Source organism: Mastomys coucha, unplaced genomic scaffold, assembly GCF_008632895.1.
Source record: "Mastomys coucha isolate ucsf_1 unplaced genomic scaffold, UCSF_Mcou_1 pScaffold16, whole genome shotgun sequence".
Classification (NCBI taxonomy): domain Eukaryota; kingdom Metazoa; phylum Chordata; class Mammalia; order Rodentia; family Muridae; genus Mastomys; species Mastomys coucha.
Window position 1 is genome coordinate 57,991,014 of NW_022196898.1, and position 26,203 is coordinate 58,017,216.

The 26,203-nt window shown below is 39.4% G+C and overlaps 1 protein-coding gene across 8 annotated transcripts in view; it reads right to left on the reverse strand.

Moving 5' to 3' along the window:
- The window catches only part of Ntng1 (netrin G1), a 350,817-nt gene that overhangs the window by 77,708 nt on the left and 246,906 nt on the right, over positions 1-26,203 (reverse strand). For all 8 annotated transcript variants that reach the window (XM_031375231.1, XM_031375235.1, XM_031375230.1 and 5 more), the window contains exon 4: positions 10,125-10,297. In XM_031375231.1, coding sequence (XP_031231091.1) covers positions 10,125-10,297 — 173 coding nt within the window. The remainder of the gene's footprint in view (positions 1-10,124; positions 10,298-26,203) is intronic.

Consider the following 26,203-nt stretch of genomic DNA (forward strand, 5'->3'; position numbering starts at 1 on the left):
TGTAATCTAGCTGTCTTGTCACTGCCCTCAGTACTAGGTTTTACAAGCATGTACCAGATAAGTCTTTTGTTTGATTACTGGCGATCTGAACTCAGATTGTCATAGTTGTATTTGAGTAAGTAACTTACCCAGTGACCCATGTCCTCAGTCCCTAAATGATTGTAGTTTACAGTGCTTCAGATTAATTACTGATCTCTGTTCAATCAAAATTGGCAAACTAAATTTCCATATTTCAACTCTCTCCTATGAATTGAATTTTAAGATGGATGTGATTTTTGCAAAGGACAGCTAGACTTCAAGCCCAACACTTGAGTCAACTGTCTTTACTGCAGTGTGACATTGCCTTGGTACTGAATCTTTTTTTTTTCCTTCATTTTTTGCAAATTCCCCACTGGGTGAGGTGGGATGGCAGCATCATAATTTCAGTATCAATTGCAGAGGCTCAGAGTTTCCTCATGATTGAAAACTCTTCTCTCATGCAAGGCACTGCTTGCCTTGCAATCCATCAAAGAGAATGGAAGTTAAGATAGCAGGGAGAGACTCTTCATGTGTTTTCAAACTTCCACGGAGGCAGAGGGCCATGCATAAATGCAAGGTGAACTGCTCAGGGAGTTCCACCAGACACAATAATAAACAAGCTTGCACGGCAGCTTACTGCAGTGCTTGCCGCTGTAGAATGCTTCAGAAAGATGCAAAAGTGTTTCTGTTCCTCTGGGGCCTCGAGTGCAGGAGAGCCCAGTTCATTCCAAGTACACACACGGTGCCAACAATGACTATTCTAAGATTCTATTTGCCTCATGAAGATGCTATTACCTAACACTGGATGCTTAGAATTCAGGCTCTTCATTCTGTGCAATGTGGTTTTTTGAGGTACTGCCAGATGAGTCACTCTTTATTCCATGTCTGTAAAAATGGTAATTGCTCAGAAAAGATTTTTAAACTGCTCATTTGAATAAAGAGTTTTGAAATTGAATATATCTGAGCACCAAGGGATGTCCATTAATTCATTTCAAAATGTTATTATCTCCTAATGGTTCCTATTTTAATGTCAAAGTTCCTTGCTTTGGGTTGTCTGTAGACAACTGAAGAACTTAGAAAACTATATCCACTAGAAAGGCAGTATGTAAGCCATGAGAGATGCTTTAAGAACTCAAGAAATGGCAAGTAAGATGTCTTCAGGCTCCATAAAACTGAACCAAAGGATCTGAATCCCATTCTACAATGGCCACTGCAACCATGAATGATGGCATGACGAAGATTGTGCTTGGAGCTTTATGTGTCTAGGCACATATTGGCAGTTTTATTTTCTTTCTTTGCTCCATGTAAACTGATAAGTTTTGCCTACAGAATGCTTTTACCTTTGAAACTGAACTCATGAGTGTTTTCTTCCCTCCCTTCTCCATACCCCTGATGTTGGCTGGTCTTGTCACAATCTCATAGCTCTTTGTACAGGTTTGCATGATGGATTTTTTTTTCTGTGATTCAGCTGTGTCTCTCTGAGAGCACAGAGGAAGCAAGACCATATCCCTTTCCCTTTTTGTGTCTCTCATATTTTCTTGGGCCAAAGTATTATGCAGTGAAGTTTCACTAAGTACCAATGTATTGGTTCTGGGGATTGGCTGTGTGGTTTCACACATGCTTGGAAAGTGCTTGGCACAGGGATGTCTTTACAATCCTCTTTGTACTTTATGCTTATGATAAGCTTTCATTAAGTTGCTCAAACTACCTTACAACCTTCTCCATACTCCAGGAGGACCTTTATGCAGTGATTCTCCTGCCTCAGCCTTCCAAATGTCTGGGATTAAAGTTCTGATAGGAACTTGAAAAGTCTTGAAAAGTTGGTGAAAGTTTGAGATCTTAAAGGTCTTAAGAAGTCATCTATTCAGTCTTTCATTTCACAGACTGGCATAAGGAGCCGCAGGCACCCAAGCTGACCCCTTTATATGCAGTGCTGGAGCGTGGGACTCCCAGTCCTTGTCTGAGTAGTGTAAATGCATCCTGGGAGAGGCAAACCCAGGTGTCGGTGATCTCTAGTGAGAGACTCTACCTTAGAGCAGATGATTTCCGCGCTGATGCTTTGCGCTGATGCTTCTAGCATATTCACTAAAGAAATGCACACAACTAAACCAAAGAGGCATCATGTCAACATGTGCAGCAAGAGAAAGGCAGAAAGATGTCAGCAATTGTTTATCCCTTTCTGTTGCCATGTATATTCTAATATTTATTATAATGGAATTCTGCTGAGGACAGAGACATGAGCATAATAGGATGTTATAGCATGATGTTTTCGTCCTTTTTTTGGCTAGCTATTCCTCAATCAGGCCAATACCTAAAGGGTATTTACATACTAAGCTTACAGATGTTAACATGGCAGAGATCTAAAACATAAATACCCAATCTGCAGAAGCAGATTAAAGTAGTGCTTAAGCTGTAAATCCTTTGAAAAATCAATGATAGACAGGTTTGCAGCTTTCCGTCATGAAGGAGGCAACATGATAAGGATTCAGTGTACTTTAGAAATCAAGGAAAAATGACCAATGTTGGGATGGATGGCTTGAAAAACCCATCAAATAGGTGAGTAGATCATCTCCCAGTCAGACTGTAGCCATTGGGAACACTTAGTCCTAAAGCACTATAAATAAGAGGTCAGAAGTGATAAGAAGTTATTCTGCAGACTCATTCATATTCCAGAAGAATTGCTTCAGGGTCTTCCAGTCTGTGTCACTAGTCCAAGCTGCTGTTGTTAGCAGGTGTGGTGTGTTGTCGCCCAGGGACTCGAAAGTGTGGGAAATGTGGTTGCCTTCACAAAATGCACTATAGAATCCTCATGTAAGTTATCCAAATTGAGAGATTCAATGTCACCTTTCTGTCATAGCAGGGCTCTGGGAATGAAGTATACATGACAGACATGACAGAGGTGATATTAACCTGACTTCCTGTATTAGTATATCTGACAAATGGGAGAATAAACTCATCAAAGATGGGAAGCCTAGGAAAAAGGATCTCCTGAAAAATGGTGGCATTATGATGTCATTGCTGTCTGAGGAAGAGGACTGCCAACCTGGATGCCCTCAAACTCTACCCTCCCCTTTGGAGGAAGTGTGCATCTGGTAAGATGTGGATGTCAGGATGTTTCAGCCTGATGTTATTAACATGGAAATCATTTAAATTTTCTGCTCCTGCACTTACAATGCAGACTTTGGAAGATTATCTGACGCCAAGTGCAGGTTTAATTGCAGGAAAGAGGATACACTGGTCATAAGGTTTTGAGTATTTTTAATGTCATAGCATTTATTTTGTATTATGGATAACAACATGGCATTTGAGCACAGTTTATCTTTCCATATAGCTATCTCCATGGGGAAACTTTGCTGATCCTGTACTAGCTCCTAGTGTGAGCACAATAATTATAGCAACTGAATTCAACGTGGTATGGCCCCAGCACTGTCTTACATTTATTAGTTAATTTAATCTTTATGTCAACTCTATGAATAGTCAGATTAATTTTATAGATGGGGAAAATGTAAATAGAAGAGGATGTGTCACTTGCCCAAGATCAACCCTGTCAAATGAGAGGAAAAGTGAACTTTCAACTTAGGACCAGCTTCCTAATTCTAGACCATAACCACCATAATATGTAGTCATTCTATTTATTACAGACCAAAATCTCTTATTTGCCATTATTAAATTTAAATGGAAGATGTGAAAACAGAAAGCTTTTTCCAAAGTACTCCCAAAACACAACCTAATATGATATAAAGTAATTTGGAGAGAAAGCCAGTAACTATTATGTATTGTCTCAACTTCTTCCCCTGGTGAGAAAAATCATGTAGAATGCTTGATTAAGTAAGGCTATTGATATTTTACCTTGGGTACTATCACAACATAATATATGTGCACTGTCTTACCATTCAAAATCCCTGAAAATGTTGAATTCAAAGCCATAACTATCCCCAAGAGCTTCAGCTAAGGGCTGGGACTTACATGTTAACAGCTTGGATCTGCTTGTGTATTTGGGTTTATAAGGCTGTTGCATGAGTAGTTGGCTCTGAACATTTCACACCATGGTGGTTGAATAGAAGATCTTAGCTTCAAGGGCTGAGGTCACAGGCTGGAATTTGTCCAGTAGCCCAGCTGTGGAATGGTGCCCATGGAGGCCTGTGAAAACCAGCCTGCCAGCATGCTGGTTCTAGATGGTCGCATGAGTAGTGAGTACCAAAGAGTCTGTTTTACTATTGAATTTCCTCCAAGATCTCAGATGGTCTGTCACTGTTGGAGACCGAAGGTTCTGTTGTTAGACCTGATGGACTGTGAAGGCCACATATTCCAGAAGACCTAAGAAGATGGATGTGAAGCCAATCTAGCCATGCATACATTATAGGATTATTTAGGATTACTCAGTCATTTGCTAAAATAACAGTTCTATAAACACTTAAAAGGACTAAAAATAAAACACAGCCATGCTATTAAATAGGTAATGTTTCAGATCCTGTAGATAGGCAGAGCTTAGTTTAAATCTGGCTTTTTTTTTTTAACATGCATTAGCCATGATATCTTAGGAAATCTTGCTCATTCTCTGCATCTGTGTGCTCCCATATTTCAAATGGGATAATATTAGTTCACAATGAATGGAGATATTGTGGGGGAATTTAAGCCTGTAGTGTATATAACATTTTTAATGAAGTTCAAAAGCCTAAGTAAGCATGAATACCTGTTGTTTTGATGTTTTTGTTAGAAATAGCCAAGCAGTTCCATTAGGTCCAGACACACTATAACAAATTAAAGTGAAAGAGAAAGAGAGGAATAGCTAGTTTTGCATAGGAGAGTTTAAGTAGGCTTTATTGATGAGTTAGCACTGAGTCAGAGTCTTCAAGGAGTAAGCAGAATTTCAATAAAGAGAGAAGTTTCTTTCTTAGAGAAAGAAATGAACTTTCTATGATGTTGTGATCTGTACAGCTAACTGGTCAAGTTGGTTTGTACTCACTAAGAAGCCTGGAACTAGAATTGACTTATGACTGCTAAGCCTGGAACTAAAAGAAGAAGACAGACTGAGATGCTAAAGGAGGGGAGGGGGGAACCCAAAAAATTCTGAAAACAAAAACGAGAACAGTCCGGCAGAGTGATCATAGACAGGGCTAGGAAATAATGAACAAGTGCAGGAGGGAAGGAACGAGTACGGGGAGGGAAGTTCTGTGGAGCCAGGAGACTTAGAGAAGAGCCTCTTGATTGAATGGATGTCCCAAGTGCAGCTCTATTCCCAGTGGAGGCAGAGACAGCCACTCAAAGACCCAGAGCAGTAAACATGAAATGGTCATTAAAGGGAAGAAAAACCTTGGTTTATGTCTTCATTCCACCCCTACTACCTGTGCAAACCTGAATCCCATGAATCATAATCATGTTTCCATATTTGAGAATGTAAAACCATTGCATCGATCTGGTAAGACCGGTGTGAGTCTAGAAGGAACTAATGCATTTAAAGTGCTTAGGAAACTGACTGGCTAATGACACACCAATGTGTACCTCTGGGACTACAGAAACTGGTCAATGCAAATTTAATATCAGGGAAAATAATATAATAGTCATCAAATTACTTCCCATTACTCAGAGGAGTAGGAGATATTGTACAACAATTCAAGTTGGATATCTGAAAAGATAATAATGTCAATGTCAAATCAATTTAATTGTCCCTATTTGAAGGATATTAGAGAAAGGTAAAATATAAACTATAACTGAACTGACTATGCTTTTGTCTGTTTCCATGGTGTTCTCTTAAGGCCAGGCTGCAAGAAATTCTTTAGACCATCATGCCCACAAGAATGTTTTGTAGAAAGTTATTAAGTGTTCAATGAAATAAATAAATTTGATAAATACCAGGTCAAACAGGTTACTTTATGGCTGAGCTTCCTAGACATTTCTAATAATGTGATGTGAATATGTAAAGATTAGTAAAACAACACTTTCTGATTTGTATTTTGCCATTAAATTTTAAAAGATGGTATGCGTTTTTGTGTACGGTGTGTATAGGTAGGTATTCACATAGAGAAATCTAGTGTGGATCTGCCATGTTGCACGTGTAGAGGTCAGAAGGTAGCCTTTTGGGTCAGAAATTGCTTTGCACCCTGTTTGAGAGTTTATTGTTTGCTGCTGCACAGCCTTGCCTAGTTGGCTTGTGAGCTTCTGCTGCAGAATTTCTCAACTGCCTTAATGTGGTGATCCTTTAATACAGCTCCTCATATTGCCATGACCCCCAACCTTAAAATTATTTTCTTTGTTAGTTCATAGCTATACTTTTTCTATAGTTTTATGAATTGTAATGTAAATATCTGTGTATTCTGATGATCTTAGAACAACCCCTGTGAAAGGACTCTTAGACTTTGGAGTGAATGTGTGTGACCCACAGGTTGGTTAAAACACCAGTGTTCTACACTCTCTTATTTTCATCTCTCACCTCGATGTAGGAGTGCTTGGATGACAGATGTTCACTAACATATCTGGCTTGAATCGATTTTGTGTATCCAAACTCTGGTCTTTGAACTTACATATAAAGTACTTTATCCACTGAGCAATCTCTCAAGCCTGTCATAGAGTTTTACTAAGGGTAGAAGCACACCACTGGAGAATGAGATGTATAAACATTATATTTTGTTGGAGATAGGGGTTTCACAAGCAGATTATTAAATTGCATTTAGAAAAACATCATGGATAAGAGATTGAGGATTGCCACTTAATACCTTTATTCATGATCTGGACAAGAGGAATCAAGAAAATAATGATTAGGCATTATGGTGGACAGAGCTTCTCTCTACTTGAAAAGTAAAAATAAGGATGTTAATGAACATGCATATGTCTTTAAAGGTACTGAGTCTTAAATATAAGCACAATGAGAAAAAAACATCATTAGAGACGTTCTTACTTGGTATTGGCCAAGTTTATCATAGTAAAAGGCACAGAGTAGTGAGATATATCTAGTAGACCAGGGTGATTTTGTTTTCAAGTGATGGTACTCCATACACTTCTTTCCTGGTGCTATATGTATTATGGTCAAAAGGCTTTGAGTTGCTCTAAAATGGAGCTTTGGAGCTCAGGGACTCCCAGCAAGGTCCCAGTTTGAGTTGTTCCTAAATGGAGTTCCTAAGTCCTTGAAGAGGATCTTAAAACAAAGATCTCCTGCCTTTCTATCTCAAACCTGTGAAAGCATACAGAATCTGACATAGTCCTGCCTCCTTGCGATTCTAAGTATGGAGATTGCTAATGATTAATGGCGTCTCTAGACCACCAAGGTAGATGTTGAAGGTTGTAGCCCCTTCTTTTCCATTTCAATGACTTGAAGTTTTTATGGAGATATGACATCCTCAAAGTGTCTCTTAGACAGTTGTCTTACAGTGCACCAACTCAAGTTAAGTGAGGATGTGTGTGTATGTGTGTATGTGTGTGTGTGTCTGTGTGTATGTGTGTGTGAGTGTGTGTGTGTGTACGTGCATGTGCTGACATATCATGCATGTGAGAACAACCCATATGAAGGGAAACAATGAAAGTGCAGTAGGTTATGGAAAACAAAAATGAACTTCAAAGGATCTTTTAAAAGTAACATTAAAAAAATTACAGTAGAGATAATGAGGGTGACAAGAAGATGCCTCGCCTGTAAGCTTTGTAGAAGAGAAAAGTTTGGTACTTGAGTTGAAGAATCATAGTAATGTACTTCTAAGAAAGGCAACCAAGTATGAGACAATGGAAACACTTTCACACGAGGGTGGGCTATGTGTTGGGAAATTATTAACCTGGAATAAATGAAACCAGGACAAATAGAATTCTTACACTACTTAGAAAAGGAGAAAGGGACAAAATGGAGAGACTTGCAACACTGAAGGTAGGGAAGAAAGTATACTAGTAAAACTGTCCAAAAGAGGACAAGCCTGTGCTACATAAAAGAATCTTAAAATAAAATTATTTTGTACACTTTGTAACAGGTACTATGTAAAGCATATCACGTGAATTAGTTTCTTAATCTTGTCAAAATTCCTGTTCCTGTGAGCGAAGAACTGTTATCCTCTCCTCACACTGAGGATGGGGATACAGGATGTTGGTGAGGATAGATTATTAGCAAATACAGGGATGCGGATTTGATCTTGTAACACACAGCCAAATTGCGGAGGTGTTTATTGACGTTTTGGGGTGTTTTAATCACAGCCTGAACTGTTAGAGAATGTGTTGATTTCAAGACTTTTCTATATCATTTTTAAAGTCCTCCATCAAGTTCTTGCTATATTGATGACTGGAACATTGAATTGATCCCTTAGCCATTGGGTCCATATGTCATTTTTCAGCTTGAACACAGTTGTGAAAGAATTATAGTCATTCATAGAAGGCCAATAAATCAGAAGAGGAGATAATTAAACACTTAGGAAAAGTCAAAGGAAGTTATGGTCACTTGGCAAGGACTAACGTGGTGGCATTTACTATGTAAAAAGTTAAAGTAAAAAACTCATTTCAGGAAGGCAGATTCTCAGAAACAAAGTCTTCCTAGAGAAAATATTCTGAAAAAATTGATTATTTGAGTGACAGTGAGTAGAACAGTTAGAACAGGACTGTGTCAGGGTGAAGCCAATGTCTTTGATAGTAGCCTAACTGTTGCCCCTCTAGTGACCTTTGCAAGTCTTGGCCTTAAACATGCACCAGAGTGCTAGCTAGAAAGTATGTGTGTGCTAGGCCCTCTTTTATACTGTCCCACTAAAGGATCGCCAGAACCCGAAAGTGGTATGTTGGCCTCTGTCACTTAGGGAAAGCTTTAAACTGAGCTTGACAACTGTGATGACAGGAGTTCTTAGGTAGCCAGACATCCTGGATGGCAACAGATAACATTAGGAAATCCTTTCCATGGGATTCTGGTGACCACAAAAAGCTCACAGTCCCCATTAATAAAATCACCTGAGAAAAAAGAATCAATGATTTTGCTGAAAAGAGCTTTAATGTTAATTTTGTAGCAATAAGTCAGTTTCTCCTTTAACACAGAAAGAAACTGGACATTCTTACGAAGGGATTCTTTTTTAACCTCCGGGAGGACTCTTTTCTGCTTCATAGGAATGTATCCTAATTTCATGCCCCCACACTCCATAGCTTGTTACCTGGTCCATTACTCCGACATGTAACTTGATAAAGCTCGGGTTCTTGTGATGTTGGTTTTCAGCACTGGCTTCTCCCAGCTGCTGCTTTGAAGTACCAGATAACATTCATTCTCAGCCTTGCATGGAGCCTGTGGCTTGCTTCTCATTGTCCTGGGGCCGTTCTGACTTCTCGCTGTGTAGGTTCTATGGTAATCTTGCCCTTTCTCTGCCTTTTAAAGAGGCCAAATCTTAGGCTTTTCCAGGTGGCTAATCATTCCATCCACAGAATGGTGTAGACTATTCAGGAAATAGTTCTTTAACTCCTTAAGCATGTAAGGTTTGGCCTTTACATATGCAGGGATGTCACTAAGCTATGCACATGAGTCTTGGTGGGTCTTGTGAACAAAGATACTGCCTGTGCTCTTTCACAAACGGATAAAAACCTGTTTTCTTCATAGGACACTCTGAGGCTTACAGTCATGCCTTTTATCCAAAGGCATCCACTGCTCAGAGAATCCAGAGCAGGCACAGCTGGGAAAAGCCAGCTCTCTCACTAGGCAACATTATGGTCCTCCTAGAATGGAAGGGGCCAACCTTCTCTGGACAAAGCATATTTAGAAATGGAACTATCAATAATCAAAGGTTTCTGGAACTTGTTTATGGATAGCCAGTATCGAGACTTTTCAAGGCCTGTGCTATGGTAATAGGATATTAACTTGGAAGAGGGGGGAAAAAAGTCACGTCCTGTCTCACCTACTTAGAACAAAATTGCTTCTGTAATTTTTAAGAACTGTTTTGCAACACATTTAATGGGAAGGTTAGAGGACTGAATCTAACAGGCGATTAGAGTGCTAACACATGCTTACAAATGATAAAATCAGGAATAAATCTTATTCTGCCATTTGAAAAGCACAGTTGCAAGTGGAACCCAGAAAGAACCAACTCAGCATGCCCAGAAAGTGAACCCAGAAAGAACCAGCTCAGCATGCCCAGAAAGTGTCGCAATGGAGCCGTGCTACTCACAGGTGTTTGCAGTGCCTTTGGGAATGGGGAGGTATGAGCCTGGACTCCAAGGTCGGCCCTGGTAATTCTTCTTGCATTTCCCACAGTCTGGACCTGTAGTGTTGTGCTCACATTCACATGTCAGTTTGCTGTTGTCGTACAAACACGAAGTGGCATGCAGGTTGCACTTGCACCTAGGCAGAGGAGAGACACAGAGTTCGCCGTCAGTCAAGTTGGTCTTAGGAGTCTAGCTACAGAAAGGTCACATGGAGCTCTCAAACCACACAGCATTTTTGTGCTATACAGAAACAAGTGGTGAAACACATGGAGACCTGTAGGCTGAGCCATAAGGAGCTTTGTAACAAAGGCCTTTTCGAGAAGGGACCGTGGAAATGTACCCATCTGCAGGCGCCATTCTGAGGCAGCCTAATAGTAGTCCAGTCTACATGGGCCTGAAGCTCTCTCTGGACAGCAGTGCCCCTAAAGACTTTCCCCCCAAACCATCCAACATATTGTCTCCAGTGGATAGTTCATCTATGATATCAAAAGTTTGACAAGTTCATGAGTTTCTTTGATTTTTAAAAAAGATGTTTTTTTTTTCATATCATTAAGACAAATCTCATTCATTGAAAGAACATGAATGATAGATAAACATTGAAACAACTTGCTACTCAGTATTTTTCTAAGGACTTAACAGTTTATAATCAGGTTTATCATTCTGGGGCTAAATAATTGCAGGAACCTTTGCATCAAGTCTTTCCCCTGTCCTCAGGGGAGGTAAGACAATCTTTATACTTCCCATTCACAACATGTATCAACCTATATGTCAATCACAAGGTCTCTCAGAAACAAACCAACTGACTCTAGCAACCCTAGAAAATACAAAATAAGGAAACAAACATGTCTGTGATAGAGATTTGAGGCTACTAATAATGACTTATGAAGAGCAGTGTCTTTTTTTGTTGGTTTATTTTTGTTTTTCAAAACAGGGTTTCTCTGTGTAGCCCTGGCTGTCCTGGAACTCACTCTGTAGACCTGGCTGGCCTTGAACTCAAAAATTCACCTGCCTTTGCCTCCCAAGTGCTGAGATTAAAGGCTACCACTGCTGGCAGCACTTGGGAGGCAGAGGCAAGCAGATTTCTGAGTTTGAGGTCAGCCTGGTACACAGAGTGAGTTCCAGGACAGCCAGGGCTATACAGAGAAACCCTGTCTTGAAAAACCAAAAATAAATAAATAAATAAATAAATAAATAAATAAGAGCAGTGACATATTAGAAACAGCAAATGGAACACATGATTTCCTAACCTACTCCCACATTCAAAGTCTTTGACTGAAATTGTGAAGAGCAACTTGCTGTTTGTCAAGGCAGCAGGTAGAAAATTGTCTCACAACCTTTCTAGGCCATATCCTCGGGGGCAGGCGGAACCTACCTTGACAGAATGACCATGAATAGGAATGTGCCCACACAGAGCAGAATGACCGTGAATAGAGATATGTGCCCACACAGAGAGGGCCAGGGATAAAATACCAACATACGCCAGATTCAGAAACTGAAATGTCACCTGCGTGTAGGTGTGTTAAAATGAGAATCTTCTGTGAACTAGGTAAGAATAGCCAGGCCCAAGTTCCATAAAGACAAATACTGTGGTGTGGTGTGTATTTTCTTTGGAGGAAGACGTCATAAACCAGAAAAAAAATAGCAGAATACTTTTTCATAGGTGGAAATGGAATTGTTTAACAACTGATGTTATCTCTCTCTCTCTCTCTCTCTCTCTCTCTCTCTCTCTCTCTCTCTCTCTCTCTCTCTGTTGTTGTTGTTGTTGTTGTTGTTGTTTTGAGACAGGATTGAGACAGGATTTCTCTGTGTATTCCTGGCTGTCCTGGAATTCACTCTGTAGACCAGGCTGACCTCGAACTCAGAAATCTGCCTGCCTCTGCCTCCCATGTCCTGGGACTAAAGGTGTGCGCCACCATCGCCCAGCTATGTTATTTCTGTTCTATCTACATAATAATGGCTATTCGATTTTGATGCAAACAGGCTCTTATTCACTGCAAGGAAGAAAATGAATGGCTATGACTGTGACCTGGGGATCCCTGGCTTTCTTCTAAGAAGGTATAGCTCTGGAAGCAATGATTATTCAGTCAAATCTCTCTGGGAAGACCAAGCCTCAGTTTCCTAATAGCTCTTCCATAATGAACAATATTTCTAGCTACATCTCCCTCTGTGTACTTATTATTTATAATAAGGTGGAAGGATGGTTACAATAAAATAATAGAAATCCAACTTAACTATATAAATAGCATATTTGAAGATTCACGTTTTTAACCATCTGCCTAAAAGGAAAGAAGGAAGTAATTAATTTAAAGTGTTTAATTGTGAACCAGACCCTAGAACAATCTCTGATATGCAGACAGTTACATGTGCAAGTATATTTTATTAAAAGACCTTGTTCTTTCCTGACATTAGCACCTTTATTTATGGATGTGTTTGTACATATGGAAGATGTTTGAAACCCAAGTGTGAGAAGCACCAGCTCCCATTGATTTAACATCCTATCTGCTGCTAAAAATTTCAAATGAGGAAATGAACAATGTGACCCCAAAGAATACGCTCGCTTCCTGTTTGGAGACTGAGAATGCAAAGAGTCAGTATGAACTGGATTATATATCTTGCAAGTTTTAATATGTGCATACTCATAAGTGGTCTCTGAAGTCCAGACAATTTCCATTCTAAAGATATTATATTAGTTGGGAAAAATATTCTTTGAATAATAAAAGGAGGTGGAAGGTGGATGGATAGATTGTTACTATTTTTTCTCAGATGTTTTGCAATAAAAGACTCATTCTTACTTGTCTAAAAGCTTGTTTATTGAGGGTTCAACTCAGTCCATAACCCTTAATCAAAACTCATACACATCTCTAGCATTACTTTTCTGATTAATGAAGTTACTTCCATGTGTTGGTTTGTTTAATTGTTACTTGAGGTTCTTTGTATTTTTAAAAATATTAACTCAGTGTATGATCCCTTCTATCCTCTGGAAAGAGCAGTATCCACCATGTTCCTGGCCTTCTCCAGTTGCTTTCTTATCTTAGTTAGGCCTTTCTGTTGTGATAAAACATCATGACCAAAAACAACTTTGGAGGAAAGGGTTTATTTCATCTTACAGCTTGTAGTTCATCATACAGGGATCTTAAGGCAGAAACCTAGCGGCCAGAGCTGAAGCAGAAGCCATGGCAGATCACTGCTTACTAATAGCATTCGTTTCTTTGTTTTGCTTTTTTATACACTCTTGGGTTACCTACTCAGGAGCAGCAACGCTGACAGTGAGCTAGGCCCTCCCACAACAATTGTTACTCAAGAAGATTCCCCACACACTGGCTTACAAGCCAATTTTATGGAGGCATTTTTCTCAATTGGAATTCCTTCTTTCCAGATAATGCTAACTTGTATCAAGTTGACGATAGCAACACACAACAAAAACATCCCTAAGCAGGACATTGCTTTATTCTTCCTTTTGACTTTCATGTACTTGTAGCTCCACTAAGTGTCCTCTTTCTCATGCCTTCCAAGGAACAAGCGTCTCCTGTTAGAATCATTCATATCTTCTCCATGGGAAATCCAATGGCTATTCTCACTTGCCTTGGCTTTCTCAGATGTGTTGACTGTGGAATACTCCTTTCCCTTGCTGGCTATCCTTACTGGATGCCTGAGCTCAATACAGGACCCTGTCTACTGTCTAGCCTCTGCACAGGCTGTTCCTTTGGCTTCTATCTTAACATCATCAGCCTTGGACACTTTTTTCCTTCATTTTATTCTGTTGTCCTAAATTTTCTTCAGTTATAGGCATTTTATAACCAATTTATCTTTCTCATCAACCCTCAAATGCAAAAATATCCCTAAAAATATGAAGATAATTTAAGAAGACCTGGATTCTCTATGTACCACAGGGGTCCACAGAAGTCTTTCTTGTTATCAGCAGGTGACATCATGCAATCAATGTGTTGACAATCCCTGTATCTGTATCTTCATCACAGGTGTCACCCAAAAAATGCCTTGTGGACATACATTTGAAAGGACCCAAACCAAATTTCTGGGCTTTTGTCTCCTACTTACACCCATTTCTGATTTCTTTTTGCCTCCGGAATTATCTTGGCCAACTGGACCTCTTTTACCTCAGTTTACCAAGAATGGTTCACCCCTTCACTTTCATGCTCCACCCGATTGCTCATCACTCCATATCATGCCAAGTCCTCAGATGCCTGCCCCTTTAGTATCTCTTCATCCATAGTTTTAGAGATTATGTCCTTGGTAGTGGTTGTCAGCGTGACTCTGTCTTTTACAACAAATTCTAAACAAAAGTGAATGCTGTAGTCACACTTCTCTCTACACAGCATCAATTCTTAATTTCAATCAGTCTTTTACTCAAATACCTTTGGCTCATTCCCAATTTAGAACTATTGTAAGATTGTGTATTATTATCAGAATAGGGTCTAAGCCCTGTGGTATGCCTTCAAATCCCTCTGCAGTTTACCTCTTTTTTCTTTTCTAGCTTCACTATTGAAACCCTCAACTCTATCCTTGCTTCTTTGAACTCTACATTTCAGGTACTATTACAAATCATTTACTCTTAGTTCAACATTTTCTTCTCCATCCCATTCTCCTTCACCTCAGTAATTCTTCTGTTTAGATATGAACTTTGAAAGCTCAGTGCCTGGTTCCTAGCTCATATCCAAACACCATTTGTCAGTCAACTAAATGCATTTCCCACCATGTAGAACACTGATCTTCCATGCCTCTACATGAAGCTCATGATGTCTCTGCAATAGATTCAGGCTGTATTTCAGTTGTTTTACTATGTTGCCCTCACTGAGAGGCCACAGTCATGTCTGCCTATTTATTGCAACTCAGCATGTAGCAAACATTTGACACATAATAGGTGCCCAGATGGTATTAGATGTTTAAACAAGTGACTAGCAAATAAGGAGACCCTATGAAGGTAGAAACGTCATGTGACTGTCATACTGTGTCTATTGTAGCAATGGTCTGATAGTAGAGTTAGTAAACACTGGAGCAGATCAAACACTCTATAGTGTATGCTAAAAACTGTCACATGCCTTGTTATTAGTTTCCACAAAATTCACTCTATATTTGGCAAAGAAAATTCTATAAATTGGTGAGATCTTATAAATCCAATTTAATTTTAATTTAAACTCTTGAGGGTTTGCCAGATGACTGAAATTGAACCTAAGAGCTATCCCATAATGATCCTGAATGATCTAGGAAAAGGACATAGCCCAAGGGAGAAGAACAACAGGGTGTGGTATAGCATATTCATGGTGGAGCCTGTACCCTTTATCTTCAGGTCCTCATTCTGGGAAGGCAACCTCGGTTTAGCTGGTGCTTGCCAAAACCTTGCTTTGGCACTGGATGATGCTTAATATATCTTGAGAAGTGAATCTGATGATCCTGGGTGGATTTGCAGCTGTCCCTCCTAGTCCTTGTGACAGTGATGTGTAAGTGCCAAGTGTGGAAAGTAGATGCAGTGGTACCACGACTCTGGTCTGTATTTGGAAACAACTCCCTTTCCCTTTCCACAGTTCACTTTATTCTTATCACTCCCATTCCAATCAGAAGCTGAACTCCTTTATTTAGAGCCCTTGCCAACCAGAGTGACTTTTCCTCTGAAGGGAAAAAAAAAAGGAAAGAAAAGAAAAGAAAATGGATTTCAGTGTTGGGAGATTGCTCTCAATTCTTGATGTCATGACCTCTGGCCTTGTGATGGGTGGAGGGCAGATTTCTGATCCATCCCACTTGTCTCTGACAGATTCATTATTCATTCCATGGTCAACCAGCCCTCATGTCTACTGTCACCACAGGAAAGGAAGTGTACAGGCAGAGCTCTAACTCTCTATTGATAGTCAAGTATCTGGTGCTCTGAAGAGCTGAGCCTATTCACTCGTGTTGTTTACATACAGAGAACTCAGATAAAGGTACTGCAGATAGAACTAATTGACTTGCATTTACCTTGAAGATCTATTTGTGTACAAGCGACAAATATCAGACACTGTCAAATAAGAGCTTTTCTTTCAGACTTTTCAAAAATAAGCTCTATTCTGTACTCCAAACTTAATGAACACCAGAGTGTTCTTGCTTTCAACCAGGTCTGTACTTCCTGTATTTTAGTGACCAGCTGTCATGAGTCAATTTAATCTTGCTTATAAAATCGCTCCAATATTTAGTTCTATGCCACCTGCCAGTAGGTATGAAAAACTCATGCAGTCTGCCCGGTTTTTCTTTATAACTTAATATATCTATTCTGGGCCAGAATTTCCTGCCAGTGAGAGGTCTGTGTAGTCTATTAGAAATGTTTCCAATAAGGACCCAGGACAAAGGGAAACTTCCTATTTAAAAAGTAAAACAGAAAGCAAGGTCAGGTTCTGCTTTGCAGGTTCTAGGTTTGTCTATTCTTTCTCCTGGATGGGTTTGTCATGAAGTAAAAGAAATTAAAACTTCACAGATATTTCAGACACAGAATAGGACCCTAGCAATGAAGTCACATGGTCATATGCTTTTTGTAAAATTTCCACATATAAGACTTTTTGTGTAAGTGATCCTTTACTTAATGAACTGCATCTGAACTCACCTCTGTGATAGCTATACAAGATATGTTTTAGCTATTCCCAGAACTGACCTCCATCTGCCTTACATTACAGTTCCCACTCTCAATTACCCTTGATTATATAAATGGTTTTAGAAGATGTGTCGGCATTGATATTGGGGCATTGTAAATATCTTTTAAAAATAGGAGGACAATCATATACAATGAGTCTGTCATGCTTCTCTGCCTCTGCAGCTCCTTATCTGGCTTCCTGACTCTTACCTATATAGTTTATTTGAAATGGAGTTTGTAATAAAAGGACTTTCAGATTCCATGTTCTGGCATTAGCATTAAAAAAATGTGAATCCAAATGCTGATATTTCCACTTACTTGCTATTAACCCATAGATGAATTGGTGGTGAATCTTGATTATCAACTTGATGAGATTTAAAAATCATCATGAAAAATAAGCCTTTGAGCCTCTTTGGTGAGGGAGATTCTAGACCAGAAGATCTACCCTAAATGTGGGTGGCACCATCCCATGGGCTGAGATCCTGTTCTGGCTACAAAGGAAGAGTGGAGCCAAGCAGCATACTGCACTCTTTGCTTCCTGACTGTGGTTGTAATGGGACCTAACAGTTACAATCATCCCACACTCTGTGCCCTGCCCTGCCCACCATGATGGAATGTCCCTTCAAACTGGAACCCAGAATAAGCCTTCTTTACTTAAGTTGCTTTTGTTTGTTTGGTATTTTGTCAGAACAAGAAAACTATTTGCAGATGATCAACTTATCAAACAAACAATGATGTGGAGCTAATGTGGACAGAATACTCCCAAACACATGGCACTGTACATAGTTTTCTGTTTGTTTGTTTGTTTTGTTAATAGATATCACACAGATTTCTACAAACTTCATAATAATGTCAAGAATTTGGCATTAATAACTACAGGTGATATAATTGAATACTAAAGGGCTATAAAGACAACAGACCAAGATGGGGCAGTCATTCAGAGGATGGGTAGCCTACCTCTGGAGCCCTGTTCTTTATGCTTAGAGGGCTTCTCTCTTTAAGGTATGGTTTAGCCTCAGTTGTTTTGTTGGCAAATCACAGACAAAAAATGGATATGTTTTGAAGAACTCTTGTGGAGACTGAACAAAATAATGCATGCCAGCCGTGACTATTTAGCATAAAAGCCCTAACAAGTATTTTTTAAATATTACTATTTCTATAATTACTATGTCTACTGTCATTTGAGCCACCCATTCTTCCCATAATCATTATGACACCATGTATGAAGCAACCTGGAAATGCCTACAGGTATTCAATCTACTGTGTAGGGAAGTGAAGGCATACATAGAACGTAGTCCATAAAATGTTAATAGTTTGTCTATTTACTCATGATGGAATCAGAACTTAGACTGATGAGTTCATATTGTCTCTAAGATACTGATGATAAATTCACTTTCAGCCATCAGAGAGACAAGCTCTACTGTTAAAAGAATGTGGAAGGGTAGAAGCTGTTGTGGTAAGTGTCTTCCAAAGGTTCTTGTGATATAGGCTTGCTCTTCATGTTTCTGCTACTGGAAAGTAGAAGAATCGGGAGATATGGGTGACATAGGCTGAGGAACCCTGGCTCTCAGATCAGCTCAACTACAGTTAGGGAAAAACAGGTCAAGCCTGAAGCACCTGCCTGTCAACTGAAAGGAGCAAGAAACTAACCTTTGTTTGTATGTGTATGTGGTAAGCACTTAATAACCATAAAGTACTATTATACCATCATCAGTATGATTAATCACTTCTCTGAATTGATCATAATCCCACAAGAAAAAAAGGGGTCTCAATTCTCCTGGGGTCTTCCTATCCATTTCTTCCTTTAATAACAGACTTAAGGGCAGCTTATGGTAAAATATACAATATGTAAAGTGCAAGTTGAAGTAGAAAGTTACTAATAATAAACTTTTTTTAAATCAAGCTTTTCCATGCATGTGAGTGGAAGAGCAAAAGAGACCAGAATGGTGGGTTTGCGTTTGGAATCTGTACAGTAGGAGAAGACACCGGGAGTGAAGGGATTGCCTCTGCAAGACAAAAGGGCTACTTGCCATCCAGTGTGAAAGGTTCTTCTGCCACAGGGTTTTGAGTATCAACGAGGGTCCTGACTAATTGCAACTCTCTTCTTTTCAGCTCTGTTCTTTGGAAAAATAAGTTCTGTAAATGGATTCTCACAAACTTGCTTTAGAAGCACAAGTAATGGCAGCTGTAATTTTCTTTGGGGATTTAAAACAAAGAAGAAGGTCATGATCCATCCTTCACCAACATCATGATCTTTTGACCGTTTAAAAATATATAAGGTTATTTGCTTCCCTACAGAGTGACAGAACGAGGGCCAGTCTTTTCTGAAAATACTAAATAAAATGAGCTAGATACCTTGCATCTTAAAAACCTTTTAAAAGTTTCATTTAACCCTTCCTTGAGACCATAAACTTGCTTACAACGAATTGTCTGCTTACATGATTCACTAAGCTGCTGGTTATTTTAAGTGATATCAAAAATAGCCCTTTTCTTTTTCTATTTCTAAGCTAGCTAGCAAGGGTAAAGTGCCATGACTGTAAAATTAAAAATAGGAGCTTATACATTTCAGATAATGCACTGTCTGAGATTGGTGCAGAGAAATGATGGTACTGTGTGACCTGTTACTAAACTTATGAGCATCCAGCTAATGGTTAGTCCAAAGAAAGAAGACAATACAAGATGTATCCTGTGGTCCAGTTTGACACTCTGTTATGAAGACTGGCAAGTAAAGAGCTTATTAAATTAAAACTAAGAAAACCCCAAGCCAGATTGTAATTAAAAGATGACCACTGACGCTTGCTTTATTCACAGAGGTACTGTACCAACAGTGGGGTATCCAGTCCCAGAAATACAGATTCCTACAGATTCCTAGCATTCACGAAGCTAGGACTTGTAAGAGATGAGACTGTGTGGTCCTAGGTGCTTAGAGTCTGGAGACATAGGAGTATGAACTTATATTTTTTTCTGCCCTGAACCTCCTGACTTTTCCATGGTATAACTTACAACCTATGACAGAGGTTTACAAGGAAGACCACATTCAATAGTCTTAGCAGTTAGAAGGACTTTTGATGTGTTCAGGAAGTTCATACTCATCCATTCTGTGGCTCATACTAATGAACTCCTACTTTTTTTTTTTTAACTTTTGTAGAATTACACAGGGAACACTTCCTTTCACCTAGGCAGCTCTTCAATGTGTGTGCTTGTTTTCCTATAACAAGGCTTATCTAAGCAGATATATGAGAGTTAGATTACATGGAGCAGCCTAGATAAATAGCTCCATGGGAAGAAACTCGAATAGCCAGCCCTGTGTGCAAGAATAGAACCCACTTCATCAGCCTTATTCTGTACTTTAGTTTTCACTAAAAATTTTGAGAGGAAATTGAATTAGATTCCCATGGGTGGTATGGAAAATTGGGGGAAATAGGTTTCTTCTAATTCTCTCTTCTTGAGAAATAAGATAATATCCAGTAAAAAAGTGTACACTTGGCACAGACTGTTTTTATTCCCTATATTTGGTGGCCCAATTTTGTTAACTTCTACAAAAGACAAAGTTTTAAAGGCAAAAACAAATAACTAAACAAAAGATAAGAACAAAAACAAAAGACATACACACAAAGGGAAAAATGGTGCCAATAAGAACCTGATCCTACTTTGTGGATTGATTACTCAACTATAGCCATAGGACATTCATCCTGCTTTATGACCAATGAGCAAAATTTGACAGTCTTAGAATCAAAGATTATAAAGCAAAAAAACAAAAGCCCTGTGACAGAATTTAAAACAACAATGAGCTATGACATAGTCCAAGAGAAATGGCATCACCAAGAAAACACAAGTAGCCTGTGGTCACTGAGTTTATAAATACCACTGTAATAGTCCATGACTTTCTGTCAGTTAAACATCAGAAGAGGGCTCAAAATTAGAGCTGTGAGGATGTTGATGTAAAGAAGTATTTTAATTAATTTAACATTGGTCAAAGTCAGACTTTACATACAAGTGAAATATGACCAAGAAACCTGAGTCCAACTGCAAACACTGGCTAATTTGATTCAGGTATCTCTAGGATATTGGTATTGAAAAGGGGGTGTATTATTTAGGAAGAGACCATCAACAACATATCTTCAAAGGGAATAGAGGGACATAGGTTCTCTCTCTCTCTCTCATTATCTTTCTACTTCCCTTACTCCCTTCTCCCCCCCTCTCCTTTTGTTTCAGACAAGAGGTAAAAAGTATGTTCCCATACATACTCATCCATAATGTACTACCTCATCTTAGGCCCAATACAACAGAGAAAATTGATCTAGATAGCAAAGTACAAAACTATAAATGAAAGTAAAACTAGGTAGTGATGGCACATGCCATTAATCAGAATTTAGGAAGCAGAAGCAGGCTGACCTCTGAGTTCCAAGCCAATCTAGTCTTTAGAAGGAATTCCAAGACAGCCAGGGCTCTACAGAGTAACCCTGTCTTTGAAAACAAAATCAACCAACCAAACAACCAATCAACCAAACAACCAACCTAACAACCAACCAGTTTCTCTTTATATGTCAACTTTAGCATGCATTTTGTTATAATGGAAAGTTGGTTAAAATAATAGGCTAGCCAAACTTTTGAGAATAATTTCTATGAGGTGCAAATGATTTGTTCCAAGTTTGACAAATGTGCCACACTGAGTGTTTTACTTACTTCATCTTGTGGCAACATCTTAGCCATAACGCATATAAAACTAAATGTAGGTCTTCAGTTCCTGCTTTGTAACAAAACTTTTGTCCCAACCCTCTTTATTATGATGGTAAATTTAGGTAGAAAGTTCCAACTTCCAGCTCTAGAGGTCATCAGAAAAGCCAGGCTTACTCAACCAATGTGTTTTATTTCCCTATGCAAAATATTTGTTCAAGCATGAGAATGTGCTCCAATTGCTGTTGAAGTTGACCTTGCAGCTATCATTAAACAGTGTCTTTTGGCCTCCATTATTATTGTATTTCTAGAAGGTAACCTTGGAAGTTCTCAGGGTCATTGAGAAATCTTAGCAGAAAGTAAAGTTAGGGGAGAGAGCAAAACAAAAGACAGGGCTATGAGCTGTGAACTTCATGTCTCCTGAGTTCCAGCCTGCCTGAACCCAGCCTAGCCTGGATTTCTGTTTGTGTGAATCAAAGTGCTGCCCATCTGTTCTGCTTAAACTACCTTGAATTGTATTTCTGCCTACCAAATGATTCCAGCAAACACAAGTAAGAATAAATCCTGTCAATGTTCTGTGTTCCTACCAGCTCCCTACAGATTCAGCTAGGCTGGTGACACTACTTCAAGTCACTTTTAACAGAGAGGACAGGGATAGGTAAGGTCTGCAAGATTTAGGATTAGTGAATGCACAAACATGACCAGTCAGAGACAGCCATTAGAGGAGCTAGACAATTCCAAAGCCTTCCTTAACCTGTTGTTCTGATGTTAGGTGACACTCAGATCTTTCTTTTGTCTTCTCCTCTTTTTCCCTTAACTTCCCTATTCTCTTGCTTTGTGAACTGAAATGGCCTATTAAAGGTAAGGTTTGAAATGATGTGTTTTGGAGTTGGGGAACCCTGCATTAGATAGAGTTCACCCTTGATCATTCTTAAAACATTTCTTCTTAGGTCAGTTGCTATGCTTTTCAGAATCTAGTCTCTCACCTGAAAGACAGACCAAGATGAGTTTTTTGCCTGGCTTCCAGCTTCTGGATGAGGTAAGGTGTCAGGTGCCACCAACACATAGCTCATAAGCAGGTGCTCAATAAACTGTAGTATCCACCAGATATCACAGGAGTTGTTATGAACATCCAGTAGACATTTATCATATATGAGACCATGATTGTTTGAAGCTCAAAAGAAGGAGGGACTTACTGTTTCAACCCAATTATTTGTCAGTTTCTCACTTTTGTTTTATGCATAACAGAAGAATGAGAATAAAACCTGTGCATATCAAACACCATAACTTGGAGCACAGGCATAAGAACTCTGCTGTGCAGACCTAACCTTGCATCCCATGAACACAGGTTTCAATGATGCCTGGGGTGAAGTACTCTTCAGTGTTTATTGCAAGGATTATCTAAATCCACTCCTTTACTATGGAGATATGAAAATACCAGTTTAGAGAAATAATTACAAGAAACTATCCAGCTCTGCTATTCTAGTCTACTTTGAATGTCCATTATTAGGAACAGTTCCCTGATGATAATCGATTTCATAATTGCAGCAGCTTTAGCCAATACAGACAGGCAAGAAGCATTGCTCCATTTCATAGGTAAGCAAACAGAGAAACAGTTGAACAGCCCCAAACCCAAAACTTCAGCCCTAAGGAGTCTGCATGGTATGGAATACAAAGCCAGACTCCATTTCCTTTGGAAGTCGGCTGCTCAGCTCACTACTACTTCCCCTCCCTTCTCTTCCGTTAATTACACTAAAGTAAGACAAGATTTTTTCTTTCTCCCAAGAACATAAAAACTGAGTTGATTTTGGTCCTGATTTTAGTTGTCAAACATGTCTAGTCTGTATTTAAAGGGTTATCAAAATCATTTAGAGGAAGAGGAGAGAGATAAGGTTTTCTCTGTCTTTTCTTTTTTTTTTTTTTTTTTTTTTTTGTTTTGTTTGCTTCAAAAAATAAAATGTGCTCTGCAGAATCATTTTCCTTTCTCTGTTGCTCTACTACCCAGACCTCTGTTTCCTTATCCACAAACCTGGGCAATCTCATAGGCTTGTAATGCAGAGCAATTATTCTCCTTGAATCCTTTATAAACATCATCTGCCATCTTCAGCATTCCTGCCATTCACTTGGGCTTCACTGCCCTTGCCATTATTTTGTTTAGGAGATGAACAGATAACTAAATATCCAGGCTTCAAAAACCTTGGTGTGGAGAGTTTTTCATAACACCTCTGCTTTCAGATGGACAGTTTCCCGATACAGGAACTTAGGATCTTCCACTAATTCTAATATTCTGGTGCCCACAGTTAGTCAGACTCAATTTGAAAATTTCAGGTACTTGAATGAAATCTGAAGGATGTTGCTGATCTCAGATGCTCAGATGTGAAAATGAGTCACCGGAAACAGGCAGAAAGTTGTGGATGTCCAAAATACCCACAGTCTTTACAGGTCCACCGACATGACTACAGCAAAGAACTGACCTGTGTTTTTCCTAATAAAAGCCATGTGATGGTGGCAAGAATGGTCATAATGTATCCCTGGGCCTTGAGGTTTGCTTTCACTTGAGGGCCCTCCAGAAGAGCAGCCTACAACAAAAGCAAATGGAAATTGCCTCTCCGGCAGGACTGGAAATATCAAATGCGGAGCGTGGTGTAGCCTTTTAATCCACAGGGTAGCAAAGTAAAGGTCAATTACCTCACTTAGAGAAATGAAAGGCATGTAGTAAAAGTCAAATAGATACGGCTGTTAGATAATGTATTTCAAGCATGAAAATGAGGATTTTTCTATTGCAGGGTTATATTTAATGCCCCGGTAAACACAAGAGCTTTATGACAAAGAGGGAGATATGAAGCTGACAGGGAATCTGCCCGACAGAGTGCCCTCTGCTCGATGTGTGGGTCAGTGTGGTCATCACTGATTAGTGTCAGGACCCTGCCAGGAAGCAGGCAAACTGACTACAGCCATCAGAGTCCAGGGAACAGGTGGTGCTGTGGGTAGCACAGAGGTTTAAAACTATGAAGACACCTTCTGCAGTTCCATCCCAGTCTCCCTGTCTCTGGGTTGTCTGACCTATGATCCTTGTACCTGGGCTTTACTCCTCTTCTGACACACTTTCTGTGCGTCTGACACAAGATGAGCAGCAGCTCTGCTCCCCGCGATGGCTGAATAAAGTGTAAAGGTTTTATGTGTCCCACCCCCAGCTATGGCTCTAGTCCAAGGTTATTCCCCCACTCTTTCTGCTCCAGAATTGAATTTTCCCTTCAAACAGTATTAAGGGGCATCCTTCCTGGTTTCTGCATCTGTGGGTAATCATATTTGGATTATTAGGTTTATCATTCTGATCACCCTAAAGCACCTACCTGCTAAATCTCTGGTCATGTCTCTGCCCTGGTTAGGCCTTCTATTTTTCACTCTCTTAGAAACCTCCTCAGAGTCACAGGCGGTGTGCTAGGCTTGGATCGAGATGTGTTTCTGCTGTTAATTCATGCTATTTTACCTGAAGAAACATCATGAGTTTCTTGGTCACTGTATCAGAAGACAGGGGACATTAGGCATGGTCTCCCAGTTCCTTCAGCCACACCCACCTTTGTCTCTCATATAATAAGACTGCAAAATCATTCCCGTTTTGTTTATATTTTCACAACAAGCATTGACATTCAGTGAGGATATTCACTTAGAAGCTATTTTTATATGAATTAATGCTGTAAAATTCACGTGGTGGCTCTGTCAGAAGTATCAACAGTGTGTCTTATAAAATGTGGGATAGAATTGATGACCTTTGTTCTAGAAATGATACTTTGGTGAACTCCTCATCCATGATTCCTTCTTCTCAGGAAAGCCCCACCTATGGAATATAATCTAAAGGCAGTTATGGAGTAGCCCAAAAGCAGATGAAATCTTTCTGTTTGAGTTGAGAAGTTTTCTGGTTGGTTGGTCATGTAAAGATTGCGAGTGTGTCTGTGTGTGTGTGTGTGTGTGTGTGTGTGTGTTGCAGATGTAAATTTCTGAGGATCCTGAATACCACCAACATATGGGAAATAATCATAGAGTTTCTTCAACATATGCTCATAGGAAGTTAGGAGAGTCTGTGAGAGAGGATGAGTGTGGCCATTTCACCTCCTTTAGTTGGAGAAAATGTATAGCAGAGGTGTTAGGCTAAGCTTGGTGCCTACCAACTGCTCTAGATTTTGGAGTGGTAAAGATAGTGTGATGGAGAAACAGAGATGGTGTGATGAGGAAACCTTTTATTGGATAGGGCATATAAGAATGTCTCATCATCTCTGGATAGGAGGGAGAATATCCCTTACAAAAATTTAATTTTCCAAATCATTTTTATGTTGAACCTTAGGGGACTTGGGAATTCTCTCAGAGGTTTTATGATGTTTCTGTAGCTAAACAATAAGGAAACCATTGTGGAAGAAGTGGCAGTGACTGGATACGTCTCCAGGTATTCATAGAGAAGTCCATTCACATTGGTACTAGACAAAGCCTTCTGGGAAATTTGCATTACATAGTAATGCTCATCATTTAACTGTAGTACTTCAACATCTCTATGCTTTCCACCAAATGTTGTTAAATCTAATGACTTATTTTTAGGGAACTATGTGTTCACAACTAGGAGAAAAAGTATGAAACCAGAAGCTTGATGAACCCCTTGCATTATAGAAGAATGGTCTAGGAGTACAGGTTACACATCTCTCTAGTCCAAGGACTTCAGGTACCCCAGCAGAGCTGTAGTTTCAGTTCTCGGGTCCAACA